Raw genomic sequence first — 13,098 nt, 5'->3', positions numbered from 1 at the left:
ATTCCTATTAATAACTAGGTGAAAAACCAAGAACACAGCACTTCAGTAATAAAAGCAGGGAAAAAATATATAAGTACTACTAAAATGCCTGGACTCAGCCCTTTGTTCTGGTAGTTCAGAGACAGAGACAAAAAGAGAGAGAGAGAGAATGCAGGGGCAAAAGGGTAAAAGAAAAAGATTTAATGTAATGATAAAATCAGACTTACTCAAAGACAAACTCTTCCGACCATACAGGGTTTTGCCCTTCCCTTGCATGAGTTTTTGCTACTTGGACACTATTCAGGTAGATGTTACAATATGGATTAGTAAAATGTTTTACAGGGAGTTTATGGGCCTCTTCAATGTGTAAAACAAGACTGCTGACCTAAAGAAAACACAAAAAATTGTTACCCCAGATTTCAAGAATTATGCATTAGGTTTCAAAAGTAATTACTATTTAAAAATAACCCAAAACTGACTAATTTTTCCCCTTTCTTCAGACATTATGACCTGTAATTATATTTTCCTTTTTATGTGATGTATAAAATACAACATTCAAGCATTTAAAATAATTCTTTTTTTTTTTAAAAAGTGCCATTTTAAGTTATTCCTCCAATTACATTCTTGTAGCAGTTTAATGAAATGCACCTTTTTTACTAAAAAATAGTTCAGAGAAAATGGAAATAGAGGATTTTATTTTAACTTAAGTAAAAAACTGTCACCACCCAAATCAAAATCCTGTAGGTTATATAAAGCTCACCTGGGAGATTTATCTATAAACTTCCACAGCTAGAAAATATGTTTACAACACTGATCCTGCCTTCTCATTTTACAGAAAAAGATACAAATCCAAAGAAGCTATTTGTCAGTTTTGATGCCAAAACTGAGATCATTCACTTTCTAGTATCAGGTTCTCTTTCCCCCTTGCCACATACTGCTTCTATGGTGTAGGACAAGTCAGCCTCTCTGAGCCTCAACTCCTCAGAAAATTAGGATAAAGTCTACACTGCAAGTTGTTGTAAAGATTCGAAATAATACATGTAAAAGCATACAGCAGAGTACCAGCAAAAGGGCTCAAGAGATGTTAGCTATGATTTTATTATTTCTTATTCTGTAGTATTATAGCTAAAAATGATAACTTCATAGCTAAAGTTTCACACAAGACACAATCTGCAAAAACTCAGTCTGACTTTTTTTTTTACAGTTTACAAAAACGTTAAAAAAAAGATCTGAGAACACAATTATGTGTATAATTAAATGTCCTTGGGGAAAGGGTCAGACTTTTGGTTACAGGAAATGTAACTTATATTAACCATTTATTGACTAAATATTAACCATTTATTGACTTGCAATAGAACAATATATTAAATTCACAAAGCTTATTGGAAATTTCCATAAATAAAACAAGAATCACCTTTGGTCAATAAATGCTGTAGTAATGTTCCTCAAAACTCAAGAATATTAAAATTATTTTTTCCAACTATCTAGGGATAACAATACAGAAAAAAAAAAAAAAAGCAAAGATATGGAGGGTACAGAGTTGACTATACATACCTAGAAAGAAAGAGAAAGCCCAGCTTAACTCTATAAAATGAACACGTACAACATGTTACGGTTCAAATAAGACAGGACACTAGCTAACAGTTACACAATAGACTACAAAGCAAAAAACCGTAAAGTTTATTTGGATTAATACTTAAAGTCAGATGATCTTTTCAATAATTACCTTTAGTTGTACTTTTTGAAATAGGCCAAAATAATTCTTTCAAGAAAAAAACGAATGAAAGTGCCTAACAGAATGGTTTCTATTGTTGTTGGTTGGTATTGTTATTTTAAGTCAAAGAAAAAAAAAATCCTTGGTATGTATTCAAAAGATGGCATTATGGACTAAGTACCCAGCATGTATATAAAGAAACTTCTTTTTCATAAATATTTCTCCTGCTACTGAACAAAGTGGAAGCATGGCTTTAAAATGCCTGAAAAGATAAACTTCTCTTAAGAACTCAGAAGTGTTATTTCTTATGTTCCACACATGAGTGAAACCATACGATAACTGTCTTTCTCTGCTTAACTTACTTCACTTAGCATAATCCCCTCCAGTTCCATCCATGTTGATGCAAATGGTGGGTATTCATCCTTTCTGATGGCTGAGTAATATTCCATTGTATATACGTACAAAACCTAATGATGCACTGTATGTTGGCTAACTGAATATTATAAAAATAAATAAATAAATAAATATTTTAAAAAACAAACAAAAAAGTACTCAGAAGAGTTTGAAATGTAGCCCAAAACAGTTCTGATAGAAATAAAGAGCAAAGTAATAAAGTGAAACGTGATAACATCAAATCAAAGAAAATCAAGTTTCACCTGACGCAGGCGTTTATTAGATGACCCTGGACTACTTTTCCGTAAACTGCAAAATGCCTGCAGACCTTTCATCCAGTCCTACAAAAAATAACAGCATGTCAAAGAAATATACATTAGTTTATTCAGTTTCCAATCATCAGGATTTTTTCCCCCAAATTCAGTTCTTTCCTGCTCCAGATGGCCACTGCTATACTCAGAGTGTGCTGCACTTTTACACTGGGGGCCCCACAAAATAAAACGATGACCAAAACAATTATAATCATCCTTCAAATTGTATTTTTGTTGAATCCCTAAATTAATGTTAAGTATACCATGAGTGACCATTAATTAGCCAAAAAATAAAATCCATGTAAAATTATTAAACAGTTATATTTTGTGAAAGGAGGGCTGATTGCAAAACCAACTGATCATGTGATGACTGACTTGATGACCAGCACCTACTCTTACCTTAGACCATGATAAGGGTAGAATGTGTAAGGGGGTCTGGGTTATTTGTAAGCCTTTCAAATGTAACATTAGATTCAAAACAGTTTTCAGGCTAATATTCAAGACGCTATATTTTCAAATGTTTATCTAGTGGTTTGGAGAAATCTTAGGTTTATCAAAAATAAAGCTAAATATTTCACTTTAGCTTACTTATTTCCACAAAGCTGTGCACTACTGCTTTACTCAGTTTATCTTTAGCTTGTTGACTATTTCAGTCTGAACTCTGAATGTTTAGAGGACGTCTTTACAGAACAAATTAAGACCTAATCAAATACCATAGCTTTTAGAACTAGAAGAGAGTAACCACCGATCCCAAAGGCCACCCAAGTAACAAAAACTGGAAATACCAATAGTATTTTTGGACTTCAAGTGGTATATGGAAATAAAGAATATGTAAAGCTTACATATAAATATAAGAAAATGTTCTATTTATACTGAAATGTCATCAAGGTATATAACATACCTTTATTTAGAAAGAGGGAACCTGGTGAAATAATTGGAGGATAGGAAACTGAAGTTTAAATTTCTTTCCTAACTCAATTTCTAGCATTCAAAAAAAAAAAAAAAAACTGTTAACAAAATGTTTTGAACTCTACTTTCTGCATCTAAATAGTAGGGATAATACCCACAAAACCAGGTTTTTTGTGTGTTATATGTTAATAATGTTTATTTGAAATATTTTGCCAAGATTTGAAACATGACATTCAATTGTGAACCACAAAACATTATGTGGCTCATTCATCAATTCTACAGTCTAAGATATTTTCATAATTTATGAATCAGGGACGCATGCCAGGATCCAGTTTTAAAAGCTTCTGCCTCATATCCAGAATTGGCACAGTATCTTCTATTTACAAAAAGTTGTTTTCTTTGACCTCTTAACCACCTTCAGATTCTTCCCGTAGAGTATAAGCAGAAGAAGTATCACCGTATTTGTATAAAATACCAGTAAACACCCCTGATATATTATGGTTCAAAGAAATCAAAGTATTTTTAAAAAGAGTTTTTGGAAAAGATTCTCTTGTCACAGCACTGCTGAAAGTTTAATAAAATAAGAAGGGCACTGCATGTGGATCAATGCCTAGTGCTGAAAGTAGGCATCATATGTAGGTTTAGAGAAAAACAAAGTTGCTCAAATACTTTTATTTTTGATGACTGAACTTCTGTTTTTAGACATGAAGTTCAACCAGTAAAGAATAACAATGCTTGTTTGCAAAACTAACTGGCTTACCTTTCAATTGTACTGAGAATATCTATAACCTTTCTGCAGAGAGGATTTTAAATGAGCATTCTCAGTTGGACTCAACATCAGAGTATTTAAAGATCAATTTAAAATGGAGTTCTCATTCCTAATAGCCCTTCACTGAGTTTTTTGCTGCATTTCTTTCAAAAAAAATTTTACACATCAGAGTTCTCATTCCTTGAAATAAAAAGATTATTCGATTTCAGTCTTCCTTTGTATTACTTTAACATATATGCAATAGTTTCTTAGTTAAAAAGAAAACATGAGCTAAATAAAGGTTAGCAGTCGTTGAGAAAACAATTAACTTACCTCTGCTTGTTCTGGAGTTTCTCCTGCAAAGTAAAAAATGTAATGTTCTTCACTAAAGTGCTGAACCACTATCTGAAAACAGTTTGGCCTTTAAAATATAAACAGAAAAGTGATTAGGAAGCTTAACAAAAAGCATTAAAACACACCAAAAATCACAACATATATAATGTATTTCAATTGACATCATTCTTAATTTAGAGAACCAATACTCCACTGTCCAAAGCATTACTGAAAAGAAAATATCAGTTGCATATATTTTTAAGAACTTTTTGTCAGCACCACTGAAATTCTATCAATCCTTGCAAAGTTTAAAAATGTTTTATGCTAGAATTGCATATAGCTAATCTAAACACTTTTTAAAGCAAAATGTTATAAATTCATTACTTCATAGTAATATATATTATACATTCATAAGTGCTGGAAAAAGACTAGACATGTTCCTAGACCAAAATGTTCTTAGTGGTTATCTCTCACAGGTAGATTGTGGGTGATTTTTTAAAATCTATTTTTATATGTATTTTCAATTTTTTTTTTTTTACAATTTTTCCTCATCTGTTAAAATGGAAACATCTGCTCACACATATGCTTGTTCTGATGATTAAATAACCCAACAATGGTATACAGTACATATCAGTTCTTGTCCTCCAATAGTATGCACCATACTAAAATAGTTTATATCTTTTTTGAAGATGTGTTTGTTGTCTTTCCAACTAGACCTGAAAAGGATTATAAATGTTTAATAAGGGCCACTCCAATGTTCATAGCAGCAGTGTCCACAATAGCCAAACTGTGGAAGGAGCCGAGATGCCCTTCAGTAGATGAATGGATAAAGAAGATGTGATACATATATACAATGAATATTACTCAGCCATCAGAAAGGACGAATACCCACCATTTGCATCGACATGGATGGAACTGGAGGGGATTATGCTAAGTGAAATAAGAAGAGAAAGACAAAAATCGTATGGTTTCACTCATGTGGAACATATGGAATAGCACAGAGGACCATAGGGGAAGGGTAGGAAAACTGAAGGGGGAGAAATCAGACAGGAAGACAAACCATGAGAGACTCTGGACTCTGGGAAACAAACTGAGGGTTTCAGAAGGGGGGTGGGTGCATGGAGGGCTGGGGGGCCGGGTGATGGGTGTTAAGGAGGGCATGTGTTATGATGAGCACTGGGTGTTATGTGCAACTAATGAACACTAGATCAAAAACTAATGATGTTGGCTAACTGAACATAATTAATGATAGGTAGGTAGGTAGGTAGGTAGGTTAGGTAGGTAGGTAGATAAATAAATAGGTAAAGTAAGTAAGTAAGGGCCAGGGCGCCTGGGTAGCTCAGTTGGTTGAGCGTCTGCCTTCAGCTCAGGTCATGATCTGGGAGTCCCAGGATCAAGTCCCACATGGGGCTCCCTGCTCGGCAGGGAGTCTGCCTCTCCCTCTGCCCTTCACCCTGCTGTGTTCTCTCTCACTCTCTCAAATAAATAAGTAAATAAAATCTTTACTAAATAAATAAAGGCCTTCATGTTTTTGAAACTCAAAACTCAATAAATGTTATTCCTATTTCTTGCATTAACCAGATTATATCTCTTACTTCAGCGTTAGGAGGCCATAGCAAAATACCCACAGTACAAGCTTAATATTTACTTAAAAACCATCCTTTCATGCTTTGAGAATGCTATAAAATAATACAAATACAAGTTGGAAACTTCAGCTTCTGAAAGTGGCTTGAATCACAATGGCCTTCCTGGCTCCATAAAATATAAATAAAACAAAAGACAACTGTTGGAAATCACTGGAGAACAACAGAGCAACTAAGACTTAAGAGGCCAAGATCATAGTGAGGTGAGCCTGAACTTCTCCACAGCTTTTCCTTTCAAGGCATTTGCCAATTCCTAAACTGCACAGGGCAAGAAGCTGAGAAGCCTAGCAGAAGGAAGCAGCATCTAAGAGGCCCCAAAACTAACCAGCACAGCAGTTTCATACTGCTAGGAGAGACAAATGATTTTAGGGCCTTTAAAAGAGAAGGCTTTCATCTGAGACCCCTACCCATGCCTTCAAAAGAAGGGCAAACCAGAAAATAGAACAGCCTTCACCAATACCTCCATTTGATCCCTGAGGGGACTTATCTGGCAGAACAGCCCTTTCTGGAGGCAATAACATTATCCATAGCTTCTACAATCTTTCATACACAATGTCCACCATTCAGTCAAACATAAGTACGTATCACAGGAATCGTGATTCAACCAACTGAAAAGCCAATCTAAGAAAACAAACGAAGGGGAAAGACCTACATATAATCCAGATATTGTTAGATACAACATTCAAATAACTGTAATTAAAACGTTTAAGAAAATAGGTAACAAAATAGATAATTTTGCCAGCTAACTACATCTATGAAAGAATCAAATGGAAACTCTAAACTGAAAAATGTAATTAATTAAATTAAGACCTCAAGAAATGCATTTAACTGCAGAAGAGTGTATTTGTGAACTGGAAGACAAATCAGAATATCCAGTCTAGGGCACATAAAAAAAAATTATGACAAACATAGAACAGAAAACTATGTAATAGGCACATGGGACCTAGTAAAAGATTTAACATGCTGGGGCGCCTCAGCGGCTCAGTCGGTGAAGCCGACTCTTGATTTCGGCTCAGGTCATGATATCAAGCCCTGTGTCGTGCTCTGCACTCAGCGGGGAATCTGCTTGAAATTCTCTCTTCCTCTCCTCCTGCCCCCAGCCGCTCTCTCTCTAAATAAATCTTTAAAAAAGATATAACATGTAACATGAATCACAGAAGATGAAAGAAAATGTGGCGGAAGAACTGTTTAAAGAGAGAGTAACCAAGACTTTCCTAGAACTCAAAAAAGACATCAGGTATCAAACTGAAGAAGCTCTGCAAATAATTAGGATAAAGTTTTTGAGGAAAATTTATAGTAGGCACATTTTTGTTTAACTGCTAAAAATCTAAAGAAAAATCTCCAAGTAACCAGAAAAAGATGAAATATAGTACACCTGAAAGAGAAAAAAAGATATATTATCTCTAAAAGAGAAATAATCAGAAAAAAAGAAAAAGGTGGAAGGCAGAAAACATTGTTTAAAATGCTGAAAGAAGGGCGCCTGGGTGGCTCAGTTGTTTAAGCATCTGCTTTGGCTCAGGTCATGATCCCAGGATCCTGGAATAGAGCCCCACGTGGGGCTCCCTGCTCCACAGGGAGTCTGCTTCTCCCTTTGCCCCTCCTACTCATTCTCTCAGTCTTTTGCTCTCACTCACTCATAAATAATCTTTAAAACACTGAAAGAAAATAATTGTCAACCTAAAATTTAATATCCAGTGAAAACATCATTCCTAAGTGAAGATAGTAAATACCACCACAATGAAAGATTCAGCCTATGAAAAGGTGTAAACATTCCCATATATTACTCACTACAGTAACTCTATCACTGAAATATCTTTCAGCCCATGCTTCTGAAATGATTCTATTTAAAGTAAAGCAATATTAGAAGTTAGAAGTTTAATATAAAGAAAGTATTTAGTGACCTCTTAATACTGAAAATAATCTGGAAAAAATTGCATAGCTGTGAAGCTAAAGCAGTTTGAGAAAACAGGCAAATGAGCAATGCTACCCTTCACCATGGCGAGAGCAAGCATGCTGTTCACCTCTGTTGCAAGGAGCTGTTGTTAACTTTCACATTACATTTCATTCAAATGCAGGTCAGTCAGTGTATTGGGTTCTATGCATACAAAAAGCAAGAAATGTTCAGCGCCAGCCATATATTTCAAAGAAAAAGAACTGCATTCATCCATGATTCCCCCTTTCATACTATGATATTTACATTCCATGATACATAATTTGATGTCAACCTATTTTTCATTAGTCCTACTATCTGGTAGAGGTGTCTTTCATTTCCTTGAAATATACTTTGCTGATGCTGTTTTTCTTGGGATCTGCTCTTTCTTGGTACTTCCCAACTCTTCCATAGTAAGGCCGTCAAAAATATAGTTGATGATGGTAAACTGGCATACTTTGGAAAAAACTCAGTTCTTTAAAATAAAAGACTTGTACCTTAGTTCCCATGAACATAATTTTTTCATACCAGGTTTAGACTTGGTATCATTAAATACAATGTCAGAGTCTTAAAAGCCACCTTCAACAAGAAACTCTGCACAAGAAGCAAGCTGTGATCCTATAGCAAATGGTAAATGTATTTTTACTGCTTTACTGCTTCCTCAAACGCCTTTCTTGATGTTAACCATAAAAGAAATAATTCAGTCTCTTTAAACTGCATTAGAAGACCTGATCTTTAACCCTACAGTCATTTTCTTTAATTGGCAAGTGTAACATTGACCTTTCTTTTTGATACTGCAAACTGGTTTTCGGTCCACTAGTGCCTGTTCATAGAAAATATGTCAAAAATAATGTTACAGCTTTTTCCCCCACCCAAATTTACACAGATGTACTTTTATTAGTCTTAATAATTCTTTTAAGATTCTTGTTATTCAAATTTTAAGTATCACTGGGGAATCATTTTTAACCTCATTTTTCCAAAGTTGAATTTCTGCTTTGAATCTATAAGCTATCAGAGCACATTAATATATTTTTGTGTTGTACTTCTAATTCTGAGGAAGTTTTACCCATTCTTCAACTAATCTGCTAAGTGCAAATCATTTGCCAAGAAGTTTTTTTCTTGTACATCATAAGCTTCCGCAAAGCTCTTCTTTTGGACAGCTTACGGACTCTGGTATCAAACAGTACAGTGGTATTCTGATCCCATTTCCTCCCATAAAACTGAAAACATGCAGCTGAAGCAGCTTGCATTTATTAGACTCCATTTTATAACATTTCATGTGGAATTCTGGTCTACAAACCGACTTTTACATGTAAGAGTCTCTCTGTATTGCTTATTTTCCAAAATGAATTTTTGATGTAAAACCTTTAAATGTTCCTATCATGAAGCTTCATCACTGGTCATAAATACTATTTCTACAGTATCTTCGTTGTTCCAAAGGATTCCTTTACTTTTTGAATACTTTATCTTTAATATTTTCTTTTGGTACCTCTTTGAATGACCAATAATTTACGTCCAAGTATTTCTCTAATGTTTGCAGATTCATCAGTATACAGTGAAAATGTAATCTCTGGATCTGTATACAGCCTATCATTTGATTCACCGATGCATTTCCTGGTAATACTATCTGAACACAATCTAATACTATCTGAAAACAGTATCTCTTTTATTGCTTTTGCTTTTTGGTTCCAAACATACAAGTGGCAATTTCCACACAGACTGATTCAACAAGGAAGTTCTCCAACTCCATGAGAAGCATTTTGGCTTTAGCTTTAGCTATTAATTCCAAGATCTCCTAACAAGCTTCCAGAGTATAATTTGATTTTGTAGGAACAGATCTATGGAAAGGAGGGGATTGGGAGGGGAACCTATGGGGGCAGAGGGACTTTTATTTAAAACTTAGTTCTTTAGTGGTATGGTGCCAACACAGTGTGCCTGGCACCACTGATTTATTCAACTTATATGCAAAATATTTAGGCTGAGGAAGAGAAGATTTACTGGATTTAGTTATCCCAATACATTTCTTAAGTGGCCTAATTAATAGGTTGAATTTTTAAGGCTACTGTTTTTATCTTGTGATTTTAATGACTTTTCAGCTTTAATCACCAAATTGCCCTTGATGGTGGGAAAATAACTACACACTAAAGCCAATTGAAGAAGTAACAATGAAAAAAAATCTAAATATCTAAAAAATATATCTAAAGTTACATTTTTTGAAGAACTCCCTTATATATTTTACAATAATGAAATGCTGAAACTTAAAACATTTAATATTTTTATTACAGTAACATTTTTATAACCACCAATACCTCAAGGGACACCCATAACCTATTCGTGGCACGCAGATTGGGAAAGCTCTGATCTAATTATCTAAATGAATTTATACCCATCTTCCACGGCTCAGCTTAAGAACCACCTATTTCATATTACTTATTTCAATATGCTTGTCCCCAAAATCTCTTCCCTCTTGCAGCTATTTATAGCACAAATAAACCATGTTTGGTGGTGAATAGTGTGGTTGTCTCCCCAACATCCATTTCCCTCTCCCAGAGAGAATACATAGCAGCCTCTATTTCAGTGGGCTCATCCTCAGCAACGGGGTTTGGGCACCCAATAGCCTCCGTTTATAAAAGGTAATCCCATTCCTTTGCTACTTCAGGTAAGCCACAACTACACACTGATTGAGAGGTGGCTCAACAGTGCATTCTCAGGATTTTCAATCATTACCAGAGGGAATGCTTACTTTTTCCTTCTCTGGGTACTGTAGGCCATTTTGGTACCATGAAGGAAAAACTGTTTTGTGAGGAATAATTCAGTACACGCAAAGGCAGGCAGAGCAGAAAGATGAAAAGAGCCAGAGGTCTGATCTAACCACACCCAAAGGCCAAGGTTCTCATATTGTTAAGGAAGGAAAAACAAAATTTAGGATATCCTATCTTACCCAAAAAATTTTTGCTTGTTTTTTGGAAGAGCTGTTTTTATGAGATATTAGGAAGTGTTTGAAAAAAAAGGGGGGGTTATCAAAGTCAAAGGATTCATGAAATATTTCATATTATAATTCCCTCTTAGTGATGCAGAATATAAATACTAGCAGAGATTCCAAAAAGCCCTGCTTTAAGGTAATAAACTATGTGTTCAATTCAGCATTTCTCAAACCCTGACCATTTAAAACAAACTGTTAACATTACAAATAACACCAATGTGATATCCTAAACACAGTTTGGAGAAAAGAAATGACAAGGTTGTATGTTCTACAGCTATTTGTTTTGAAGTTTCCTGAACTTAAACAGGATAAAGCTAGACTTGCTTAGTAGAAATGCCATCTTGCAGCAGAAAAAAAAGTTGTAAAAAGCATTTGTTTTTAATTGCCTTGTGTTTTATTAATACCAATATTTATATATTGGTATTAATATATATATTAATATATATTAAAAAGGGTAAGTTTATCTAAAAAGACTCTAGATTCAATTATTAATAATACTGATGGTGACAGGTAAAGAAAGGCCATTGTTCCTCATCAAAAAATCAGAAGTAATCAAGAGCTGGATGAGCTTTGTGATGGTCACGATTCACCTTTAACTTATACGTTTATATTTACTTTTTAAAAAACTTTGAAATTAATGTAAGAAAAAATGTTTTGACTCCAAATCTGAAATACTCTCCTTTTTCCTACTGAAGCAATTATTTTATTAGAATTCTTTTTTTTTTTTTAAAGATTTTATTTATTTATTTGACAGAGATACAGACAGCCAGCGAGAGAGGGAACACAAGCAGGGGGAGTGGGAGAGGAAGAAGCAGGCTCATAGCAGAGGAGCCTGATGTGGGGCTCGATCCCATAACACCGGGATCACGCCCTGAGCCGAAGGCAGACGCTTAACCGCTGTGCCACCCAGGCGCCCCAGAATTGTTTCTTAATGTTAAATTTTTTTAGGAACCTGCCTATCAGGTTGTTAATACAACCGAGTGTACTCAGAACTATCAGATGCAATGAGTTAGAGAATTTGATAAAACGGGAAAGAGGACAAGACACAAAGTCAGTCATTCAAAAGACTGGGAGTAGGGGAGGGAGGAAACATGCGATATACAGGTCATATTTTACTACAGGAAATGTCATTCCAAAGATTTCTATATAATACAAAAGTGGAATTTCACGCACAGGTTAGTCTAAAATAAATAAGGAAGACAGAAGTTACCCCTAGAAAGTAAATCTGACATTTTCAGATGATTTTAGGACTCTCAAAAATTCACTATGCTTTGAAAAATGATCTGAATATATCCACAGTATTTTATTATTAAAACAATTCCAAAAAGAAATATGAAACCAATTTCTTACCTGCCAAAGAGACTATCATGAACAACATAGACAGAACATACGCTGAGATCTATTAATCCTTTTGGTTTGGTAGCTCGTTTTTCACTTTCAAAATAAATAAGTTGGGCATCACTGCCCTCTAAGATAAAATATAAGTTTTTCCACCGTTTTCCTTTGCCTGGTTAAAAAAAAAAAAAAAAAAAAAAAGTGCTTTCCCTTAGCCAAATAATAAACTATGAAGTCATGTATATATATATATCATAAAAATTGTTGCTGAAAATAAAAATCATATTTCCATTTTTATTCCAAAGCTTCAGTAATATACCAATCCTTACAAAATAAGAAAATGCCTATTAAATTTATCTGTAGAAAAATGCCTTTTGTTATACTGCTTGTTTTAATGGATCACAGAGTAAATGACAATGGTACCATAACTATATCTTTTAAAGTTTCATTAAGATAAAATCTTTAAAATTTTTGCTTAGGAATAATTCTTTTTTAATCATAAGAAAAAACTCTTCCACCCCACACCCTAACAACCAACCCCCTAACATTTCTTAATGTTAAATTGAGGCAAATCTATAAAACAGAAACATCAAAACAATGAATGTGACAAGTGTCATTAGAAGTCTCTCTTTAAAAAGGAAGAAAATAATGAAGTACGGAGTAGACAGGGGGCAAAAAATCAAATACCTCGCACTGGAATTGACCTCAAGAATGAAAGACATATTTGGAAATACGTAAACTTGTTTCATGAAACTTTGCTTGAAAATGTGGACTTAATATACTAGACTCTAGACTGTATTTAAACTCAATTAATTAACCT

At 34.3% G+C, this 13,098-nt stretch overlaps 1 protein-coding gene across 1 annotated transcript in view; it reads right to left on the bottom strand.

Moving 5' to 3' along the window:
• The window catches only part of RASA1 (RAS p21 protein activator 1), a 112,715-nt gene that overhangs the window by 16,109 nt on the left and 83,508 nt on the right, over nt 1-13,098 (bottom strand). Inside the window, exons 11-14 of the mRNA XM_057307130.1 lie at nt 12,294-12,450; nt 4,388-4,475; nt 2,350-2,427; nt 207-364 (exon numbers count right to left, since the gene is read on the bottom strand). Coding sequence (XP_057163113.1) covers nt 207-364; nt 2,350-2,427; nt 4,388-4,475; nt 12,294-12,450 — 481 coding nt within the window. The remainder of the gene's footprint in view (nt 1-206; nt 365-2,349; nt 2,428-4,387; nt 4,476-12,293; nt 12,451-13,098) is intronic.

The sequence above is a fragment of the Ursus arctos genome, unplaced genomic scaffold, assembly GCF_023065955.2.
Source record: "Ursus arctos isolate Adak ecotype North America unplaced genomic scaffold, UrsArc2.0 scaffold_5, whole genome shotgun sequence".
Taxonomy (NCBI): domain Eukaryota; kingdom Metazoa; phylum Chordata; class Mammalia; order Carnivora; family Ursidae; genus Ursus; species Ursus arctos.
Note: the sequence above shows the minus strand (reverse complement) of the source record. Positions and strands in the feature narration are given on the sequence as shown.